The following is a 24,481-nucleotide window of genomic DNA, read 5'->3' on the forward strand; positions in this document are numbered from 1 at the left end:
GTTTTTTGAGAAATAACAACACCGTGGACATGATGGGTAACAAAGAGCGACGAGGCGTGCATTTCAAAGGCTTGCTGAAGAGGAACTGGCTCCTGATTGCCACGATTCTGGCGGTGCTGGTCGGTATGTGGAAGCCCCTGAATGCCTCATCATGTATGCTGAGAGAATGATATGTTCATCGCTGTTTATCTGTTCACCCTCTCTGCTTTAGCGTTCACATTTGCTTTCAGCAGCTGTCACTGCTGTAAATAAATCAACCTCTCCTGCACCAGCTGGCCACTGCTGGACGAAACAGCAACACTGCGTGCTGCATGTGTGTAAAGGACAATGATAATTCATCATGATCTTTCATAAGAGAATGGTGGATGGGTGGTGTGGGTGAGGAGACACAGCCTCTGTCCTCCGTCTGTCTGGACGTGTCTTAGTCAAACGTGACCAGACTGAAGGGACAGCTGACTCTGGGTCTGTGAGGAGTCCCAGCAGCGCACGCTGCGTGTCCTCTGCAGTCTGTGTCTGCTGGCATTACACAACACATTCACATTGAAGGAAGAGTTCAACACCTTTGGCTGAGTTGCTTTCTTCGTGAGAGTGAGCTGGGAAACTCAATGTCATGTCTGTGTGTTCAAGTACAGAGTTACAGCCAGGGGGCAATTAGCCTAGCTTAGCATGAAGACTGGAAGCAGAGGGAAACAGCTAGCCTGGCTCTGTCCAAAGTTCAAAAATACAGCTAGCAACACCTTTGAAGCTGACTAATTCATGACGAGCACTCATCACTCGTACTATCACCTCCCGCCACACTGCACTGCTCCTCTGTGGCTCCTCAGTGGAGCGGATCCTCCTTCAGTCAGAGGACGGTGGGTTGATCCCCGGCTCTATGTACTGACCATGTGAATGGATTAGTTCGCGCAGGTGGCACCTTCCATGGTAGAACCAGAAAGTATAAATCCATTTACCAAATATACTTATATTTAACAATTTCTTTAAATATTTATAAGTTACTTTACCAAATCCACAAGAACCACTCTTCACATCGATATCAATTAAATCCAAAACACAGCCAACAAATGACCTTCAAAGCTGGTTCACATGTCACTTCCGTTATTTCCTTTTACCAAAATAGAGGTGAAGAACACCAGGAATTGAGTTTTCATTCAAACTAAATGATGACTGCATGCCACATCAGTCAGAGCACACAAGACCAAATAGCCTCCTATGTCACCGTATGACTGATTGCTGACAAACAATGTAGCATTTAAAAGGCTATTTTTTAAACTGAGTCCGGTGCATAACTCCAAATAAAACACACCGCGGCTACATTACATCACTTCCATCAAGCTTCACAAAGAACAACGAGGGTCTGTTTCAGCAGGCTACTCTAGCTCAGCACGTTAGCACGTTAGCCTTTACTTAACTTGGAGTGTGTCACAGAGGATCAAACATTAAACACATTGTGTTTTAACAAATACACTACCTGCTTTGGTAATAATTACCAGCTGTACTGTGACCTGCGCACACATTAGCCATCACTCGAACTTCCTGGCTACCAAGCAAATCTTTCAGCTGCATATTGATGCATATTTCTAGCCTGCCTCTAATCATTGTATAAGAAAGATCTGTTTTGTAAGTTAATGCTTTTTTCCAGGTGTTTGGTTAGTTGATGTTCTGGCATAATGTGAACTGATATTTCAGGAGACATGATAATAAACAGTAATAAAGGCTGGATTACAAACGACCTCACGTCCAAAATGAGAGATTATTTCTATCTTCGGAGGCGGAAACATTTTAAATATTCTCTTTTGCATTTTTGACAAAGCAAGTAAGATTTTGCCAAGTTCTCATCGGAGTCTGAAGCGTATCAGGTATGTTGTGATCCTTCAGTGCTCTCTGTTGACTGTCAGTGATACTGACATGCTGTCTGGTGCGCTTATGAAACCATGGAGTGAGAATGGAGCACAGTGAGGTCCACAACCTTCGGTCTGGACCTGCAGCTATGACCTGTAGCTACAACATGCTTATGTGTGCCATCTACAGGCAATGTGAGGTTTGTTAACGGTACATCTTCGGTTTAATAACGACGGGATGCTAGCCTTGAGATCCTTTGTGTATGTCAATGGCAAGTGATCATCCCATGTGTCTGGCAGAAGTAGACAAGCATAATGAGACCCCGACGATCTGTGTTGCTATATTTCTTCGGCAAAATTCCTTTTACAACATCATGAGCTTCCAACTGATATTAAATGATCCCTTTCCTCTGATTACAATGCAAGAAATGATGATGTTTGATGAATTGAATCATATGCTAGAAATTCCTGCTGGGTTGGCTGATGCTACTCCATCACTTTCACATCCAGACAGAAGCGGAACGTTAATGTTATTGTTTGTATCATAACCAGGTTCAGACTTTGAGAATGAATAAGTTAAACATTCACTCATACCTTCATCTATCTTTTCAGTTGGACTCACAGCAGAATGAATCAGCCGCTGGATTTGTAATTTCCCAACTCGTGGTTTCCCTGATGTGCTAAATGGGTCATGTGCTTCTTCTCTTCAAGTCCACCAGATTCTCACTGTTTGTCTTGCTCTTTATTAGTTTGCTGCTGGTGAGGAGGTGTATATTTTATAGAATATGAATCAAATTTTCCCTGGCATTGTTTTTACAGAGTGTTGTTTCTGTGGTTGCCATGGACAGCAGTTGTCCCATGTTCAAAAAGAAGGCTAGCCACCATCAACTTAGACTGCAGTGGCAAGCCTCCATGCAGAGAGCAGAGGTTCTTATGCACCAACCATGTAGGTGACCGGGTGCTGAAGCAGCCAGAGAAGACCGATCAGAAAAAAGAATACTGCCTCTTTTAACGATGAATTGCCATCCACTTGAAATAGTTACAGCTCTGTGGATTATTTATTTTCAACGGGTTGGTCCATCCAGTCTGCCCAGGGCGAGTCGACTCAGCGGGTCAGAAAGTGAAGCTCGGTGTGAGAGGATGTCTTCCCGCTGCGACTGACCTGCAGCAATGTCAGCGACCCGTCTTGAAACACAGACCCTCTCTCGTTTAACCATGCTGTCATCACTATTCATATCTCCACAACATATGTGTTTATGATTCAATTGTATAGAAGAGCACAAAATTGGTTGCACGAGCACAAAGTTCTTAGTATAACTAAAGCCTCTTCCTTTTTCTCTCAAAGCTCCCAGATTGATGCATTTACCTTTGAAATGTTCCTTTTGTGGAGCATCCACTACAGCCTCTCAAAATACTTTTGGAAAAACTGGTGTAGCCTGTTAAAATGTATAGCAGAGAGATGTCGCATTTCATTAAGAGTTCACTACAGCAAAGCACAATGAAAGTGATTTTGTGATACAATCACCTTGGTGGTACAACTCGGTACACAAGAAAACAGGAGATGTGGAACAAGACAGCAGCTATAACAGCGTGTTGCCTGCAGGTGGCACACGTGCGGAAATTGTAGCAACTGTTCTGTTGTTTAGCAACTGTTTTTGCCCATAGGTGGCAACATTAAAATATCCTCACTGCTGGTCAAAACTGCTGCAGCTGCTTCTGCTGGTGCCAAACTCCACCTGGTGGAGGGTCTGCAGCGCGCTGAATGTGAAAGGTTGAGTGATCGTTGGACCATGTACAGTTTGCTGCATCGTCGCTGTGTTTTACAAGCATCTTTAACGGTGGTCTGTTCTGTGTGATAGCACAGATGGTGGTTTGGAGTGGATTACTAAAATCAGTGAGTGAATACATGAAGGTTATAGCTGGAAGATACAATGTGTGTTGTGCCTCATGAATTCCGTCAGGATGAAACAATGAAACTGATGTGCAATAATGTGACAGTTGCGTAATATACCAAGTTCTATGTTGCATATGCTTGGCTGTCCTGTCAGTTGTGCTCATAAGTTAATAAACCCTGGCAGAGTTAGTAAGATGTGTCCTATTCGTTAAAGAAAAACAGAGTGACCAGGCAAAACACATTTCGTTCCTTTTAAATGGGATTCTTATAAGGCGTCACAGAGTAGCACAATCATTATACAAAACATAACAATGAAGAGGATAATGGGATGAAAGAGTTCCAGTTCAAAAGTTTGCATATCCTTAGTTCTTAATACTGTGTATTGCCCCCTTCAGCATCAACGATGGCTTACAGTCTCTTGTGATAGCTGTGGATGCTCCCCTTTAGTGTCTCAGATGGTGAAGCTGCCCATTGTTCTTGGAAAGAAGCCTCCAGGTCCTGTCGATTACTGGGTTGTCTTACATGAACTGCACGTTTGAAATCTCCCCAAAGTGGCTCAATTATATTGAGGTCAGGAGAGTTCATAAGCTTTCCGACATATGAAAGCAAATTGTCCTTCAATATTTTCTGATAACATGCTGCCATCAATTTAACTGAATTCCCAGCGCTGCTGTGTGTCTATATTATCAGGCCAAACATTCAAGGGTTTAACCTTTTGATCAGGGTGATTTCAGTCATCATTATGATTTAAAAAGGGCACACACAATTATGTGATGATAAATAGCTTCACGTGACCACTATCCTGAAATAACAGAAAGGTTTTCTGCATGATCTGTCAAAACAATGGCCAACATTTCACAAATTCTGCCAGGGTATGTAAACTTATGAAAACAACTGTATATGCAGCGAAGGACTTACCCTTTTTTTCAGCTGAGACCAAGAATTCTTTATGATGTGATTTTGTCTTTCTCCTGATCAGGGATCAGTTTGGGCGTTGTGGTCAGAGAGTATACATCCCTCTCCCACCTTCACAAGCAGTATTTCGGCTTCCCAGGAGAGATCCTCATGAGAATGCTGAAGCTTGTCATCCTCCCACTCATCATTTCAAGCATGATAACAGGTAACTTGAACATAATTAACATAAATATGATATATATCAGTAATATAACTAAATATTCCTCTGTGTTCATTTTTAACTAGTTTGGGTCAACAAACCGGAACCTAAAATATTTGTTTTAGCTTTAAGATACATTTACATCTGCTACTTTTATTTAGACACTTTTGTGATTACTACCTACTGGTCTACTATCTTAGTGAAACCTCGAGACTAAAGGTGTAGCATTTAGTGGAACTATTGTCAGAATTAGAATATGATATTGATGTAAGTAGGTTTTCTTTATTGTATATTCCCTGAAAAAAACTTGTATTTTTTGTTGGATTAGAATGAACCATTTATATCTACATACAGAGTGAGTCCGCCATGTTGCACCACCATGTTTCTACAGTAGCCCAGGATGGACAAACCAAACACTGGCTCTAGACAGAGCCATTTGCGTTTTTGCGTCGTCCACTGTAGTTCGACATGCTTGGCCCACGTTGGTTGCAGTCTGTACTTATTACCTGTCTACACCATGAATGCTAGCTGAGGTTTTAATCTGTAAACGTTTCGACCAGATAAATGGATTGTATATTCACATGCAAATGTGAAGATTTTGATTTAGAGCTCGATCACATCCGACTTCAAAATCTTCATTCTTTTCTTTTGATACCTGAGAACAAGCTTTTGGTTTGGAACTCAATTCAATATTGTGCTTTTTGTCCACAGGTGTTGCAGCCCTGGACTCTGAGGTATCAGGAAAAATAGGTCTGCGAGCTGTTATTTATTACTTCTCAACAACCATCATTGCAGTTATTCTTGGTGAGTTGATTATTTTCTCCCCTTGTCTAGTTGTCAGTCGCTTTACAGTTAAATCACTCAAATGGTGTTGTGTAAAAACGGTGGTTGATATTAAACCTGAATGAGTCAAGTTGTTATCATTTCCAGGGATTATTTTGGTGATGACTATCAAACCGGGAGTCTCTCAGACAGCTGAGCATATTGACAGAGCCGGGACAACGCCCAACGTCACAACAGTTGACACTCTCTTGGACCTCCTCAGGTGACCTCCCAGCCATGTGATGCATTTTTCTCATAACCATGAAATACCCAGTCATTCAGATGTTAAAGTGACAGAGACTGCAACCGTAGGTCTTTCCCTGATAAGGTTTAAAAATAGAAATACTTGACTTGTGGTGATCAGTCAGTAATCATTTATCACCTGAGTTCTGCCTTTATGCTTCAAATGAGCTAAAGTCACATTATGAACAAGTATTAACCCTTTTGATGTTGTTCAGCTACATCAAAAGTCTTTATACTTGTTTTGAGTGTCCACAGTCGAAGGCGGGGTGAAGAGCCTGCCACCAAACCATTCTCCTAATGTCTACCACCTCTTTGTGTCTTGTGCAACTTGAAAAGGTTTCGCCAACTCAAAAACTTTGGTCAACTTGAAAATTGATATAAACTTTAAAAGTTAACATCAACAGTCAACGTTTATCAATTTAACTCGGAATGTTACGCCGGCTCAGAAATGACTTCAACTCATAAAGATACGTCAACATGGAAAGGTGACTCGGCTGTCAGGAAGCTGTGAGCTGATCCAAGTACTCATAACGTGGCCTTTAATTCCAGAGCTCTGAGGTTCACATATCCAACCTTCAGTTTCTTGAATGTATGACAATTGATTTAGTTGAAAACAATGTACAGCATGACATGAAAATCCAATTCCCACGACATTTTGTTGACAAAATCCTAGCTTCCCTGGAGTAGGTATCTGCAAACTCCTTTGCCTCAATAAATTACATTTACATCCTCCTAATTGATATGACTCGTTTTGACCAACATAAAGAGTAGTTGCAACGGCCCATCTGTCAGTGTAATACACATCATAAGTCAGTGTCTGTCATTCACCCCCAATCTTGTTTTTCTACAGAAACATGTTCCCCGAAAATCTGGTGCAGGCTTGTTTTCAGCAGGTAAGAGGCTTTGCACATCCATCATTCATCTCTGTTCCACTTTCTACACATGTTTATCATTTAAACCTACATCAGGGTGTGGTGAGTACAAGTCTGTAGCCATGTTGAAATAACTCTGATGTTGTGAAATTTGACCACACTCTAGTACAAGACCAAGCGCAAAGAGCTGGAGCCTCCAAAGGTTTCAGCCAACACCACCACAATTCCACCTCTCGCCACGACTATCATGTCGGTGGTAGAGGTAGGTGTGCACGTTACTCTATTCTGTTCATCTAGAGCACCAGAGTTCACAAGTATCTTCTGTTGGGAACATCCATTAACATGTCTGTTGGGGTTTTGGTCTTTACATACGACGGTGTGTCCATGTGGATCCATCTGCTGCACTTTACGTGTCATGTTTCTGCACCTGGCAACCCGCATCTGATCTAAATGCATCAGAAGTAAAGTAGCCACGGGTCACTGGGCTGTGATCCTGTAGGAAAGATTTGCACAGCTCATCAATGGCTCTTTAGAGAAAGCTAATGTGGTTGTGAAAGCAGCTTCCTGACCTGCTCTTGGTTAGCTGAATGAATAACCTCCTTGTGTGCTCTCTTGGCAGAACATAACCAAGGAATATAAAATCGTTGGGACGTATTCGGATGGAATCAACGTATTGGGGCTGATCGTGTTCTGTGTTGCTTTTGGCCTTGTCATTGGGAAGATGGGCGAAAGAGGACGTATCCTCCTGGAATTTTTTGATGCGCTGAACGAAGCAACCATGAAACTGGTCCAGATCATTATGTGGTATGTATGAAAGACTGATCTACAGTTATGGGTTTCCAGACGGACGACATTTAGTGACATGGTGGACTCATGATCTTACTTTCAGTTTTTAAAACTTGGACGACGATACAAATGCACCTTTGAGTACTTTTGAAGAATGAATCCTGATCTGCAAAAAAGGCTTGAAAGCTCTTGATCTTGGAAACGATAGTTTAACAAAACCAAATCTTAACTCAAGTTCCACTTACTAGCATTTTCAAGGGTTTCTATTGCATCTTGAGATCTTCCTCAGCCTGCAAATTCCATGTGCTAAGACAATGAGTTTAAGAAAAAGCAACAACTAGTCTAGTTGGTGAGATGAAGAGCAAATATAAACTCAAACACAATATTTGTTTTTTTCCTCTTATTCCTAAAGATTATCTAACCAAAAACCCTTAATGTACGGCCGCCACACATGAGACATCTAGCAAGGTCTGAACACAGGATACGTCCCTTTCTGGGGTGCTGTTTCCCATAACTCTGTCCTAGCATGACCACAGTCTTGGTAACAGAAGTCACACAAATTGAAGTACTTATTACTCTTAAGTAATACTCCATTATGTACTATTAGGTATATACATTTTTGCAGTGGCGAGCCGTGCATTTTATACCTGGGCCTTCACTGCTGTCCTGCAGCTGAAACACAGCAACGGTTATTATTTGTTTCGTGTCAAAATGAAGCCAACACCTGTAGATGAGTGCGTCTCCTCTCTGCTCTGACTGCAACTGGGAGGGCGGAGGGGCTCACGGCAGCTTGCGCTGCTCGTTCACGACTTTACGAGTCAAAACACCACAAAAGTCTCCAACACCAGAACAAGTCGCTAGATTTGTCGCTCGTAGCTTTTGACAAAAAAAGTCGCCATGAGGGTTTGGAAAGTCACCAGATTTAGCGAGAGAGTCGCCAAGTTGGCAAAATATGTCCCCAGAGCAACATTGGACATAACAATGGTTCTTGTCACATATAAAACAAAAAAACAAACAAAAACAAACAAAAATCCATCTTCATAAAAACAAGTTGTACAAATAATAATATATAAACAAGCATATTAAAGCTACTGCAGATGTAAAAACAAACACATTTAACTTACCAGAGCTGCTGTTCACTATTTAAAGACAAAGTCCATCCTCCTTTCTTTCTTAACAAAGAGTTAATCTCACGGTTGTTCAGTACATCCGTGTGTTTTAGTTACAGTAAGAAGTCCTTCTCCATTCATGGACGCCAGTGAAGACAGTCGAGCCTCCCAGTTGTATTTCTTGAATACGTTTTAATGCGTTTGAGGCTGAAAATGTCCGCTCCACAGAGGCAGCAGATTTTGGGATTGTCACCGCCCAGCACGTCACGCTAGCCCACTGACCAATCACGTACTTGTAGGCCAGCTAGCAGCTCTGACACGTCAAAGAATACGCAAAACATGTTAAACTAAAGATCTGATTGGTTGAACACTATGACAATCAACAATATCGTCCCCATTCACTTAAAGTGCACATGGATGCACTTGTGAGTCTGCAGGCCTCTGCCTCTCTTCTTACCTGGAGACACAGAGGTGAGATCTGATTGGATAAAAGCTCTACTTAAAACAAGCTGCACTGGAAGCAGAGCAACTGAGGAAGACAGTAGCTGTGCAATGAGAAAATAAGATAATGGGAAACATATTTACGATACATGTAGTGTATTGATGAAAAATTATTAAATTATAAAATAGCTATAACTTTGTGATTCTGTTTAGGCCAGCAGAGAAAGCCTTCCTGGCCCTGACGGCCACCACTGCATTTTTGCAGGTTCAAGCACATGAGCATTTTAACACAATTCCCATAAAACACAGCAGTCATTTTTATCAGACTTACACAAAATATGGCACGATACAAGCTATTTGGGGTAGCATTTAGCTGCTTTCAATAAAACTGTAGTGTTGCTGTAGATTTAGTACTTTCCAATGAAGAGTAGCTTGTAGCTTCACCAGCTACAGGCTCAAAGTACCTCCCCCAACACTGTCTATTAATGACTGCTTGTCAGGCTAGAAAACATATTGGTAACACTGTCTCTCTTTCTGTCTTCCCACAGGGATTTTGTGGGATAACATATTTGGAACATAGAACACTAAGAAAATCAGCATATATTCATATTTGAGAAGCTCGAACCTGTGATTTAGTCAAGTTAGCATTTTAGCTGTTGCACACTATTTGCTATAATCTTATATTCTTTACACCAAATGACTCCAACTTGATGTGTGTTTTCAGCTACATGCCAATAGGGATCCTGTTCCTAATTGCAGCTAAGATCATCGAGGTTGAAGACTGGGAGATCTTCAAGAAGATGGGTCTTTATATGGTGACGGTGCTGAGTGGGTAAGCTGTCCCATTACTCTGTATCCGCCTGTTCCAGACACCGGGATTTATGGTTGACATTTGGGCCGATTCACCCTCCAGTGATACAGTAAAAGCTGAGCTCTGTATAGGCACTGATAAGGGCCAAGGGCATTTAAAACTGCTCAACCTGCAGCTGCAGTAATGAAAGCTTCGCCCATGCCACTAAATCTAAGTGACACCATTGAAGACTGTACAGTAAATCCCCTCCAGTTAGGTCACAGGGTCAGTCCAAGGCTCCCAGTGCTCCTGTGGCGACATTTGCACGCAATGGTCACACTTTGTTGTAATGTTCTGAATACAGCTTTTATAGCCTATGAAAAAACTTTTTCGTGCAATGTAATAAAGAGTTTTTGACATGATCAACAGAGGAAGTCTCTTCAAAGTAAAGTCAAATCTCTCGAAATGTGCATTTTTATAAGAGCTGTAGCTGAAATCTATTTCAAAGTCAGTTCAGTGAACTGACTGATTTGAACTTGTTCTCCTTTATTCAATGGCCTTCATCATTGTTTATCTTGATCAGAACATTCATTCTGGAAGCAAGGAATGAAGTGAGCTATCGTGATTTCAAAACATTTTGTGAAACATACTTGATTGGGTTTTTTCTGAGAGTAAGATGAGAAGATTGATACTGAGCTAGGACCAGGAGGGCCAGGAGTTAGCCTAGCTTAGCATTAAGACTGGAAGCAAAGGGAAATAGTTGGCATTAAAAAATACACCGACCAACAATTGTAATGAGCACTAATTGACAACTTGCATCTAATTAGTTTGGGAATAAACACCAATTGTTTGTAGGCATATATTTTATGATTTTGAAAGAACAAAGCTAGTGTTTAACCCTGCTTCCAGTTTTTTGTTAAGCTAGGTTAACTACATACTCTCTAAAATAAGGCAAGATTACTCCTAAAAATGTTGAACTATTCCTTGAACAATTGCACCATTGGGCTGTTTAAGCCCATGCAACAGTACACTTTGTTTCATGTATGAATGTAAATGATAGTAAACACTATTTTGAGAAGGTATGGGGTTAAAAACACAACCTGGTCTTTATAGTTGTATCAAAATTAACATGTGACAGTATAAGAGTTGTGGCACAGAATCCAAAAGGCATATGAAAGTGAATCTAGTTCTGTAACACAGAACATAGAATATTGTTCGATAATAATGTCTGTTTTGTTTCTCAGTCTAGCTATCCACGCCACTATCTGTCTGCCACTGATCTTCTTTGTCATTGTGAGGAAGAACCCGTATACATTCACATTGGGAATGGCTCAGGCCCTGGTGACAGCACTCATGATCTCCTCCAGGTCAGAATTCACTGTGCACCTCACTCTGCTTGGAAAGCCAAATCAAACATTTTCATATTTGGGAACAAAAAAACATTGTGTGCCAACAGCTGTCTTGTCTTTCAGCTCTGCCACCCTGCCCGTCACCTTCCGATGTGCCGAGGAGAACAATCACATTGACAAGCGGATCACCCGTTTCGTCCTCCCAGTGGGTGCCACCATTAACATGGACGGGACAGCGCTATATGAGGCAGTGGCCGCCATCTTCATCGCCCAGCTGAATGACTACGCTCTGGATGTGGGCCAGATTGTTACTATCAGGTACATTGTAGGGAACGACCGAATTCACGGGGCCCTTTTAAGGAAAGGGGCGTAACCCTGGTGACAGGGGGGGTTAAAGGGTGGCAGGAAGTGAATGGATGTTTGGTTGTATGGATGGAAATAAACGGCCACATGGTGCAGCCAAAGGGAATACTCGCCTCCTTGTTTGTTTCCACGCACCTACATTGGTGACCCTGACGCTCCTGGACGTTTCCAGAAGTTAAGATGTCGATACACGCAGTTTCGCTGAAACTACCGGAGTTTTGGGAGACGCAAGCGGCGGTGTGGTTCGCCCAAACTGAGGCACAGTTCGCCCTCAGAGACATTTCAGCAGACGCGACGAAATATTATTATGTTGTGGCGGCTCTCGGCAGTTCGACAGCAGGCAGAGTGGTGAGCATTCTGGAAAATCCTCCAGAGAGGGATAAGTACAATACCCTGAAAGACCGGCTGTTGAACATTTTCGGGCTTTCGGACTCTGAGCGGGCTCGCCGGTTGCTTGCTCTGAATGGCCTCGGCAACAGCAAGCCGTCGGAGCTAATGGACTAAATGTTAGCGCTGCTAGGTAAACACAAGCCAGAGTTCCTGTTTACGGAACATTACGGAACCGCTGCAGGTGCGGGCCGCTTTAGCCAACACCAGGATTACCGATTGTCGGGAGTTGGCCGAGGAGGCCGATAAGTTCTTTCTGGCGGGCCAACAAAGCTACACGGCCGCATTGAGACCGGCCCAAGCCACGGCATGGCCGGGGGAGACAACGATCGTCGCCGCAGCAGCAGCGAGCCAACGGCAGGGAGCTACCGGCCTGTGCTATTACCACGCAAGGTTTGGGCCACGGGCTACAAGGTGCCGTTCACCATGCAGTTTCGGCAGGACGGGAAATGCCAGGGCCGGCGCTCAGTGACTGCCATGAGCGTCGGTTGGGAAGGCAGGCTGCTGTTCATCAGGGACGACGTTTCCAGGCGGCGCTTTCTCTGTGACACGGGGTCGCAGAGGAGCGTTGTGCCTGCATCGCGGGTGGACATGCTGACAAACGGGCAGGGCCCCCCGCTGGAAGCCGCGACTGGTACCCCCATATGCACTTTTGGGACACGGTGCCTGGAGTTGTGTTTTATGGGGCAGCGTTTCAGCTGGGACTTTGTTACTGCCAAAATTGCCATTCCCCTGCATGGCGCGGATTTCCTATGTGCTTATGGACTATTGGTGGACGTCAAGGGCCGCCACCTGATAAATGCTGTGACTTTTTGCTCTTACCCATGTACACGAAGTGGAGCGGGCTCTACCAGGTTGACTAACATGCTTGCAGCGGCTGATGAGTTTCTGCGTCTGCTGGCCGAGTTCCCAGACCTCTCGCAGCCCACCTTCTCTTCCTCCACGGTCAAGCATGGGGTGGAGCATCACATCTCTACCACCGGCCCACCGGTAAATGCCCGGGCCCGGCGCCTAGATCCAGCGAAGCTCACCATCGCCAAGATAGAGTTTGAAAACATGGAGCGCCTGGGCATCATTCGCCGCTCCGACAGTCCATGGGCTTCACCCCTGCACATGGCCCCGAAGCCTGGGGGCGGGTGGCGCCCGTGTGGAGATTATCGCCGGCTCAACGATGCAACGATCCCGGACCGCTATCCGGTTCCACATATTCAAGACTTTTCTACCCACTTGTCGGATAGTGTGGTGTTTTCGAAAGTGGACATGGTACGAGGTTACCATCAAGTGCCCGTTCACCCGCTGGACATTCCCAAGACTGCGTTGATCACTCCATTCGGCCTGTTTGAGTTCTTGAGAATGCCGTTTGGCCTTAAAAATGCAGCGCAGACGTTCCAGCGTCTAATGGACACGGTGCTGAGGGGCCTGCCTTTCCTGTTCGTCTACCTGGATGACATCCTGGTGGCCAGTTCATCAAGAGCGGAGCATAGGTCTCACCTCCCGACTCTATTTGAGCGACTCAGCCAGCACGGGTTGATCATCAACCCGGCAAAGTGCCAGTTTGGGTTGACCACCATTGACTTTCTGGGACACTGCATCACAAAGGACGGGGCGCTTCCCCTCCCGGCAAAGGTGGAGGCAGTGACTAACTTTACACGCCCACTCACGGTGAGGGCCCTGCAGGAGTTTTTAGGCATGGTGAACTTTTACCATCGCTTTATTCCCCGAGCAGCACAAGTGATGCGGCCCCTGTACGAAGCCCTGAAAGGCAAGGCCATCAAACAGCTGGTGGACTGGACTGAAGAGAGGGAACTTGCGTTTGTTGATGCGAAAACAGCTCTGGCAAACATAACAATGCTGGCACACCCGTCACCTAAGGCTCCGATTGCCATCACCACGGACGCTTCGGACTATGCGGTGGGCGCGGTGCACGAGCAGTGGGTGAAAGGGGCGTGGCAACCGCTGGCTTTCTTCAGTCGACAGTTGCGGCCTAATGAGCGGAAATACAGCATGTTCGATCGGGAGCTCCTCGGCCTCTTTCTGGCCATTTGGCATTTCCGGTTCCTGTTGGAGGCTCGGCCGTTCACTGCGTTTGTGGATCACAAGCCACTGACGTTTGCCATGAGTAAGAGCACCGAACCATGGTCTGCGCGCCAGCAGCGGCAGCTCTCCTTCATATCAGAGTTTACCACGGATCTACAGCATGTAGCAGGCAAGGAAAACCTGGTCGCAGACTGTCTCTCCAGGGCTGTCACAGGGGCTGTCCAGTTAGGCTTGGACTATAACAAGATGGCAGAGGATCAAGTTACAGACCCGGGCGTCCAGGAGTTGAGGACGGCAGTTACGGGACTGCGGTTGGAGGAGGTCCCGTTTGGCGAAACTGGTGTTACGCTCCTGTGTGACGTCTCCACAGGCCAGCCACGGCCGGTTGTTCCCGATGAATGGAGACAGCAGGTTTTTGATGCTGTTCATGGACTATCACACCCCGGCAAGAGGGCGTCGCAGAAGTTGGTCTCAGCAAAGTTCGTCTGGCATGGGCTGAAGAAGGATATACGGAAGTGGGCCGGGACTTGTGTGGTGTGCCAGCGCTCCAAGGTGCACCGTCACATAAAGACCCCTTTAGCACAGTTTTCGGTTCCAGAATGGAGGTTCGATCACGTAAATGTGGACTTGGTAGGACCTTTGCCCCCATCCCGTGGTTTCACACATCTCCTCACGATGGTAGACCGAACCACTCGTTGGCCAGAAGCTATCCCGTTGTCATCAACAATGTCGGATGAGGTGGCTCGGGCGTTTATTCAGGCTTGGGTCGCCAGGTTCGGAGCCCCAGCTGACGTTTCCTCGGACCGAGGCCCACAGTTTACATCAGAGCTGTGGAATGCAGTGGCAGGAAGCCTAGGGGTGAAGCTCCATCGCACTACCGCCTACCAGCCGCAGGCTAATGGATATGCGAGCGGTTCCACTGGTCGATGAAAGCTGCTCTCCGTGCCAGCCTCAAAGACAGCAGTTGGGTGGACAGGCTTCCGTGGGTCATGTTGGGGCTTAGGACAGCCCCCAAAGATGATCTGCAAGCTTCATCGGCTGAGCTGGTTTATGGACAGCCACTGCGGGTCCCGGGGGAGTTTATCCCCAAAGTCACAGACCCTTGGTCTGCCACCCAGCAGCGGGAAACGCTCCTGGAAAAAGCCAGGCTGTTCAAACCAGTGCCCACGTCGCAGCACGGCTTTCCACAGTCATACGTCCCGTCCAGCCTCAGGTCAGCGGAGTATGTGTTCGTTCGCCAGGACGGCCACCGTGGACCCTTTCAACCCCCCTACGTTGGGCCGTTTCTCGGGAGTTAGTGAATTCTGGGGGGGCGCATGTAGGGAACGACCGAATTCACGTGGCCCCTTTAAGGAAAGGGGCGTAACCCTGGTGACAGGGTGGGTTAAAGGGTGGCAGGAAGTGAATGGATGTTTGGTTGTATGGATGGAAATAAACGGCCACATGGTGCAGCCAAAGGGAATACTCGCCTCCTTGTTTGTTTCCACGCACCTACAACATCATAGTTACTAAGGGAAGGCTATAAAAGACTATAAAATACAACTTATGATACTATAAAACTATTGTTGACCAAGAGAGAAATTTCTTGTTAACTCTTGTCATATCTTGTCTGGAAAATATATAAATATACAAAATAATACATATAATGAAATATGGTAAACAAACAAACTAATAAGATTTTGTTAAAACAAGTATATTATTAAAGTGTCAAGTGTATATTAATAGAGAAAGATGTGCAAGAGTGTGTAACGGTAAGTGTCTGAGTCAGTGGGGGTCCCAGGCTTTATTGATGAACCAGACTGCAGATGGGAAGAAACTGTTCTTGTGGCGTGAGGTCTTGGTCCTGATGGACCGCAGCCTCCTGACAAAGGGAAGGGACTCAAACTGTTTGTGTCCAGGGTGAGAGGGGTTGGCTGCAATCTTTCTTGCCCGCCTGAGGGCCTAAAGGCCAACAAGTCGTGGAGGGACGGCAGATTGCAGCGAATGATGCGCGTGGAGGAGCAGAGGATGGACTCAACGTTGGCTGTGTAGAAGTGCACCATCATTATCTTTGGCAGGTTGAACTTCTTCAGCTGCCTCAGGAAATACATCCTCTGCTGAGCCTTCCTGGTGATGGAGCTGATGTTCAGCTCCCACATGAGGTCCTGGGTTATGGTGGCGCCTAGGTACAGCTATAAAGACAACTTAGTAAAAGCAAGAATAAAATACTTATCAGATTCTGGGTGAGTCAGAAGTTCAGATGTAGCTCCAGAAGATGAATACAATCTGAAGCAAAAGCTGAAACTGGACTTCCTATATCCTTGAGATGTGCAGGCTGTAAAAGTTGTGAAGTGTGGCGGCGATTAGCTAGCTAGTACACTCACAAAGCTTCCATTCACTAATTGGATGAAGTACTTTATTGGTGTTGGTATCACTTTAAGGGTAGCTACTGGTATTGGTACTGTCATTGTAATTGTCTAAATGACGTGGAGATGGTTGTGCATTACAGGAAGAACATAGCCCCACCTGCCCCTATCACCCTGTGCGACTCCCTTGTTGACACTGTGGAGTCCTACCGCTTCTTAGGCTTGCCTCAGTTATGATTGGACTGTGAGTTTCTGGCTGTCTGAGGAGGTGTGATTTAGTCTCAGCTGCTGAATAGCTTTGCGAATTGCAAGGGAGGAGCCTGCACTCCTGGCAGACAATCAGTAGATTGCTGTCCTTAAGCACTTCTGGAGGTTGGAAGCGTCTCGCAAACGAAGGCTAGGGCGAAGAAAGGCAACAGGGCGACTTTTTCAAGCCCGACTTCGTCAAGCTAAGACTTCTCGAACGTGTAGTTACCGCGTTTTTATTTGTCAAACCATGTGTTTGCTCGGTGGTCACGTAGACATTGGGCCACTCCCAGGTGCCGTGACCCCACTAACGTCATTGCTCCTACTTTCTCAGCTCATGTTGAGCGAGTGGTGGCGGGGGGCTCTGGAATTGCCAGTCGGCAGTGCCGAAAGCTGAGTTCATCTCAGGCTACGCTTCCTTGCTATCCCTCAGCTTTCTTGCTCTAACTGAGACCTGGATCATGCCAGAAAATACCACCACACCTGCAGCTCTGTCAGAAGTGTACTCTTTCTCTCACACTCCCAAAGCTGCTAGGCGAGGTGGTGGTACTGGCCTGCTATTCTCCCCAAAATGGAAATACACTCTTGTCTCGGTTCCTCAGTTCTCCCCATCCTCTTTCATGCGGTTACTGTTACTTATCCAGTCAAGCTCACCATTGCGTTGTGTATCGCCCACCAGGGCCTCTTGGTGAGTTCTTGGAAGATCTCGACACATTAGTCTCGCACTTCCATGACGATGGCTCAGCACTCATCCTGCTCGGCGACTTTAACATCCAGACTGATAAATTAGAACCTCTTCTTTCCTTCCTCTCCTCCTTTGACCTTTTCCACTCCTCTTCTCCTCCTACCCACAAGGCCGGCAACCAGCTCGATCTTATCTTCACTAGACTCTGTTCTACTGCTAACCTCTCCGTCACTCCCCTCCAGCTCTCTGACCACTATTTCATGTCTTACTCCCTCTCCCTCTCCTCTCCTCCCGTACTTTCTCCACCTACCCACATGGTTACCCATTGTCATCTCTGCTCCCTCTCCCCGGCTGATCTTTCCTCTTCTGTTACTTCTGCTCTCCCTGACCCTGAATCCTTCTCCCTCCTATCCCCTGATACTGCTACTGACCTTCTCCTCTCCACCCTTTCCTCTTCTTTGGACAACCTCTGTCCTTTCACCTCCAGGCCTGCACAGCCAACTCCACCTGCCCTATGGCTGTCGGACTCAGTGCGTACTGACAGATGGAGCGAAGAGAGGCTGAGCGAAAATGGAGAAAAGGCAAACTCCCGGGGGACCTTCTTAACTTCCAAGCTCTCTTTCCACTTTTTCCACCACACTTTCTACTGCTAAAGCTGCGTTCTTCTGCTCCAAAATCCTAACCTCTGCTTCCAATCCTAAAAAACTCCTCGAAACTTTCTCTTCACTCCTCCAACCCCAACCCCCTCCTCCTACTTCCTCCCTTCTACCTGACGATTTCGCCAACTTCTTTGACAAGAAGGTAAACGACATCAGGTCCTCCTTCTCTCAGCCCCCGGTCCCTGTCTATCCTCTCCCTCACTCTCTCAGTGTCCCTGTCCACCATCTCCAGCTCTACCCTCTCCAGCTCTTCCCCCACAGCTCTCCCTCCACTCTCCATGCCCCATCTTACCCTATATTGCTCCCCTCTCCCCTAACAAGGTCCTAAACCTTGTTACACCTAATCGCCCCACCACGTGCTCCCTTGACCCGATCCCCTCCCCTCTTCTTCAGTCGATTGCGATTGAACTCCTTCCTTTCCTCACCCACCTCATCAACAAATCCCTCGTTTCAGGATGCTTTCCCATGGCTTTCAAGACTGCCAGAGTCACCCCCTTCTGAGAAAACCATCACTTGACCCCTCTGATGTCAAGAACTTCAGACCGGTTTCTCTTCTACCCTTTCTTTCCAAAACACTTGAACTTGCTGTCTTTACTCAACTGTCTTCCTATCTCCACCAAAACAACCTCTTGGACCACAACCAGTCCGGGTTCAAAGTGGGTCACTCGACTGAGACGGCCCTCCTTGCGGTGACGGAGTCGCTTCACGCAGCGAGAACTAACTTGCTCTCCTCTGTCCTGATTCTCCTGGACCTGTCTGCGGCGTTTGACATTGTGAACCACCAGATCCTCCTCTCCACCCTCGAGGGGATGGGCGTCTCAGGCTCTGCACTCTCCCTGTTTGCATCCTACCTGACAGGTCGTTCCTACCAGGTGACATGGAGGGGGGCCGTGTCGGAACCACGCATGCTGACTACGGGGGTTCCACAAGGTTCAGTTCTGGGCCCCCTTCTCTTCTTGCTCTACACAACATGTCTGGGTTCTATTATTCGCTCGCATGACTTCCCTTACCATTGTTATGCCGATGACACCCAGCTGGTCTTGTCATTTCCCCCCGGTGACACTCAAGTGGAGGCACGCATCACTGCATGCTTGGCTGACATCTCGAAGTGGATGACGACAAACTACCTCAAGCTTAACCTGGACAAAACCGAGCTACTGTTCCTCCCGGGGAAGGTTTGCCCGCACCGAGACCTGTCCATCACCATTGACGATACTGTGGTGACGCCAACTCGGACTGCGAGAAACCTGGGTGTGACCCTGGATGACCAACTGTCATTCTCAGCAAACATTGCATTGGTTACACGCTCCTGCAGATTCCTGCTCTGCAACATCAGGAGGATTCACCCCTTCCTCACTGATGAGACGGTGCAGGTGCTAATCCAGGCTCTTGTCATCTCTCGCCTGGACTACTGCATGCAACTCACTACTTGCCGGAGGCCCTGCATCGCCCATCAGACCTCTGGAGCTTGTCCAGAAAGCTGCAGCTCGAATGGTGTTCAATCGCCCCAAGTTCTCCCACAACTTCCCTTCTCCGTTCTCTACACTGGCTCCTTGTAAGAGCTTGCATCCAGTGTAAGACTGGTGCTAGCCTACAGGGCAGTGAAAGGAACAGCTCCTGGGCCAGGCCATGGTCAAGCCCTACACCCCCGCCTGACCTCTTTGCTCTGCTTCCTCGGGGCGATCGGTTACCCCGTCGCTCAGAGGTCCCTACGGCTGATCGACCCGGTCGCGGCTGTTTTCTGTCCTGGCCCCACAGTGGTGGAATGAACTCCCCACTGACGTCAGGACAGCGGAGTCGCTGCCCATCTTTCGGCGAAGGCTGAAAACTCACCTCTTCAAGAAGGCCTACCCTGAGCCTTCCACTTAGCATCTATTGTTTTCATACTAGCTTATTGCACTTATTGTATTCATATTAGTTTGTGGCACTTATTGCATTTGTTTGTTTCTGCACTGTACGTTGGCTCTGGTTTATGCTCTTAGATTTTTTGAAGAAAGGAGATGCACTTATGACTTCTGGTGACTAGTTGTTCTCTCGAAAACCGATGTTGACTACACTTATTGGAAGTCGCTTTGGATAAAAGACTTTTGCTAAATGACTGTAATGTAATGTAATGTACAGTGGTTACTGCTGGTAACACCAGCCCCTAATTCCCAGTGGTGGGACGGCGGTGTTGAAAAAGTGTAACGCCTACCCTCCGGTAAACACTGTTATCTCTGTCAGCACAGTTCACGTTGTTTGCACTGTTAGTTGCTAGCACTGTTAGTTGCTAGCACTGTTAGCTGTTAACCGCCGGCTCAGTCATCTCCGTGTCCAGAGCTGTGTGCAGGCATGCAATCCCGGTTTACAGATGGGCATGAAACAGATAGATTGCAGGTATTGTTTGTTTTCTAATGAGTTCAACATCTGTGTGCCCAGAGATACCCTCCGTAAATTTGAAATTGCAGCTTAATTTTATATAGTGTTTACTATCCTGATATTGTGCCCTTTGTATTATTATAATCTAATGTTCTGGTAAAAACTGCATATATCTAAGTAGCAAAAGTTGATTTTGCTCACACTTAGTTAACTGATGCCATTTTGGGACACCAATGTCCAAATTTCTCATATTTAATTTCTGCATGTTATTATGAAGAATATTTATGACATTGTGTCTGTGTGTTGCAGTATAACAGCAACAGTTGCCAGTATTGGAGCAGCAGGAGTCCCTAATGCTGGGCTTGTCACCATGGTGATAGTCTTAACAGCTGTTGGATTACCTGCAAGTGATGTCACTCTGATAGTCGCTGTGGATTGGCTGCTGTAAGTTTATCTGTTGACTTTTTATCTTGACTGTTTCTCCCACCTTTCTTATTTTTCTACGATGCTGTGGATTGACTTTGAGGGGTGTGTTTCAGGGACCGGTTCCGTACTATGATAAATGTTCTTGGCGATGCTTACGGAGCCGGTATCGTCCAGAAACTATCCAAGCGGGAACTGGAGAGGATGGATCTGACATCGGATGCCGATGTCGCCAACCCTTTCGCTCTGGAAGCCACTTTGGATGACGAAGAGTGCGAGAACAAATCCTATGTAAACGGAGGTTTTACCGTCGACAAGACAGATGCGATCTCCTTTACTGAAACCTCTCAGTTTTAGGCTGTGGCTGGCTCCGAGGAGCAGAGAAAGTGCCATGCTGCTATGGATGTAAACGGAAAACCTTCCATCATGTATCAGCACCATGACGAGAGAGGAAAACTATCCAACCAGATCCATCCAAGCTCAGACATCAGCAATAGCAGCCTCCCTTAAGCTTATCCAAGATGATCACCCTTCATGTCGGACATTTACAACCACGACTAGATTAAAGTGCTTCCTTCTTTCACTCAAATTGTGCCAAGATTTTTAAAAGAAAGTCAGTTTTCTTCTGAATAAGAGTGAGTTATTTCTTGCAAAGATGCACTCAAAAGAAGAGCTGTTTGTATGTGTGTTTTGGATTTATCTGGAGTGTATGTTTGTTTTTTGCAAAAAAAGGAAAATGTATAATTTAACACAAGTAAAAACAATAATCTGAATTTGAAACTCCATTCCCACTTTATTTGCTCTTTGATGAGACAATAATTCTCCAACATGTCTGAATGATATTTTTTGCGTGGCTGTTGTTGAAACTATATGTCCCATAATGCACTGCTTGTATGTATATCTGTATATTTAAACTGTGCCAAACATATAAAGTGGTTTTTCACTGAGTTGCATGAAGCAATATGTTAAAGAAATGCTTATCGCTTGCTGCAGACTGATTTTTTTATGGAGACTGCACAGAGACAGGAGCTGGTTAACCAAGACTTATGAAGTCATTGAACACTGTGAAACTTGAGTACATTTCTTCAGAACCAAATCTCTAACAGTCTTTGATTCATTGCAGAGTATAATGATCATTACATTACATTAGATACCCCGAGTTGTTCCTACTCAAAAAAGATAATTTTAATTGTCACCTAATGGATTTATGTGTCTATAATCAGAGAATCAGAGTGTGTCTTATTAACATAACTTTGCTACTATTCTTTCACTGTGGTGTTGGGTCAAAATATGTTCAAATGCTCTTAAACCAATGGCTAAACTAAGACGCAGTAAATGGAATTTTGCATGTTATAGGTATTTCTGCTTGAATAAGACATGAAAACAGTACCATTGGTAAAGAACAGTTAGACATTTTGGTAAATATGTTTCTTGCTTTCTTGCCAAGAGTTAGATGACAAGATCAGTTTCAGGAAGTATTCTTTTGATACAAGTACAAGTGCAGCACCCTAACATAAAACTATGACAGCTTTTTCTTCGACTGATCAAATGCTGACCAGGATTGGTAAAGCTAGAGCATCAGTGCCATTTATAACACCTCAGCCAACCTTTGACATCATCTAGTTTGTAGCCATGCAATAAAGCTGCAAACTGGTGCCACACCTTGAAACATACCAGGCTGCATGGAAAGGATGTGATGCATCAAAAACACTGAATGATAATTATTAAAATATACAGGCACTTTGTGCAGTAATTAACTCGACATAGTTTGTCCTATCTGCATCTTTTCTTATCTTTGCCTGTCATGCCCAATTTTGAACGACTAAAAGACAGTACATGAGGTAATCTGCCCACCATGACCAACTTAGCTATGTGCTATATTTGTGTAACTTTTGCAACTGGTTAGCATGAGCACAAAGCAAAAACGTTTGAGAGTTTGAGAGAGCTTGAGATGTTCTACTGAAGAGGTAGTGAGGATAAAAGACCTAACATGTCAACAACAAAGATGTCAATATGAGAATGGTCCACTTGCAGAAAAGGTTGGAAACCGCTGGCAGAACGAAACACATTGCGAGGAACTGCTGTAATAGCTAACTAGCAGAAAGCATGGAATGTGATTGGCTAGCTGCACTGCTAGAACACTTTGGCCTCCGGGAAATTGTGATGGGCATGTTTTATTATTTACTAATATGACATCGACTTAATTAATTGACATATTAATGATATTAATAATCATTAGTTGCAGCCTAAATGTAGCTATAGAGGTGAAGCAGTACAGCAGTGTCTAAAACAGGGGAGCAACACTAGCCAGGTTTCCATCTAAATGAATCGCACATTTTGACCGAATTTCGAGGAAGAATGACTGCTTGTTTCCATACACTCCCGTTATGCGATTATTAGAAATTGGTTAATCTCGATTAACACCACGTGATGCTAATTCTCCAGTTTGACAACCAACTTCGAACCTCAAACTGTGAAAAACAATTGAGAAAACTCAATGGAAATATGAGATTTCTGTTTGTCTTATGTGTTAATGTGAGGAAGGTTACATCGGGTCTGTTTTCATTGCACTTTGTCTCATTTTGCTTTTATCGATACACCAACTTTGTTTTGCAATATTTCAAGATTTTGTAGATATTTTCAGCAGTTTCACACAGGTTGTTTTGTGAAGAAACCCATGTGCATAAAAACGGGTGGATGGAAACTTACTTAATTAATGTGCTTAGTTAATTTTATGTCATTCTAGTAATTCCATTTTGATTGTTCTTGTAGGCAGTTGGACATGATGGCAACAATGTCAATTACTTAACCAGTCGTTTTTAAAATACTATGGACATGTGTTGGATAGACAGACTGACCAATGGGCCTCGCCTTCCTTAGGATGTCAATGAGAGTTAATCCTTTGACATAAATGATACAAATGTCTGTACTTTTATGTTATTGCTCCTTGGCTGCACTGTTATTTGTGATGCTCACTGCGTGTGATGCTTGTGGTCTAACTTTTTTTTTAATAAAATATATATCTACGTCTGTAACTAAGCTATTTATTTGACTCCATGCAGCAGATGAATACTATGATGCCTACACATGCACATACTGTAAGGTACTTAAGCTTGGAATAAGTAGTGTAGAGTTGTTTGGTTAGTCGACTTGAAAAACACAACCTGGGCCCAACAGTGGTTTTGCTGAGGATTTTCTGTTGTACTACATTACAGTCATTTAGCAGACACTTTCATCCAAAGCGACTTACAATTCAGAGTCTATCACATTTCTACACCGTAGGCACAACTACGGGAGCAATTTTGGGGTTAAGTGTCTTGCTCAAGACTAGCAGAGCCGGAGCCGGGGTTTAAACCCCGACCCTCTGATTGAAAGGCGGCCCTGCTATCCACTTAGCCAAAGTCACCCCAATGTTCCCAGTGATGGTCCCATAATCAATGTTTCCAGCATGATAAGCAATACCATTGTCACTAGGTTGAAGTAGCACTAATTATTTTATTTGGTTTACTTTCCATCATACTGTCTGAGCCAAATACCTTTCCCATGTCCTGGCAGGAAATACAGTAATCCATAGAAACACTCAACTCAATGACACTCATGTTATCCATCCCATGCTAATGGAGGTATTTTCTAGGACAACAGACTCAGCCCATCTACATTCTACACGCAACAATTAAGCGTCTTGGTAGTTCGTTGCTCAGATTGTGGTAGAAATTA

General features: G+C 45.1%; 1 protein-coding gene across 1 annotated transcript; it reads left to right on the forward strand.

Moving 5' to 3' along the window:
* Positions 1 to 32: 32 nt before the first annotated feature.
* Positions 33 to 23,823, forward strand: slc1a1 (solute carrier family 1 member 1; the record flags this gene model as incomplete). The annotated part of the gene is made up of 12 exons (XM_079295348.1): positions 33 to 123; positions 4,715 to 4,855; positions 5,561 to 5,653; positions 5,780 to 5,894; positions 6,765 to 6,807; positions 6,953 to 7,048; positions 7,406 to 7,590; positions 9,847 to 9,954; positions 11,157 to 11,279; positions 11,385 to 11,579; positions 20,651 to 20,785; positions 20,881 to 23,823. The coding sequence occupies 12 exons, from the start codon at positions 33 to 35 to the stop codon at positions 21,119 to 21,121; spliced, it is 1,566 nt and encodes a 521-aa protein (XP_079151474.1). The 3' UTR covers positions 21,122 to 23,823.
* Between the last annotated feature and the right edge of the window lie 658 nt (positions 23,824 to 24,481).

Source organism: Melanostigma gelatinosum (assembly GCF_949748355.1).
Source record: "Melanostigma gelatinosum genome assembly, chromosome: 23".
Classification (NCBI taxonomy): domain Eukaryota; kingdom Metazoa; phylum Chordata; class Actinopteri; order Perciformes; family Zoarcidae; genus Melanostigma; species Melanostigma gelatinosum.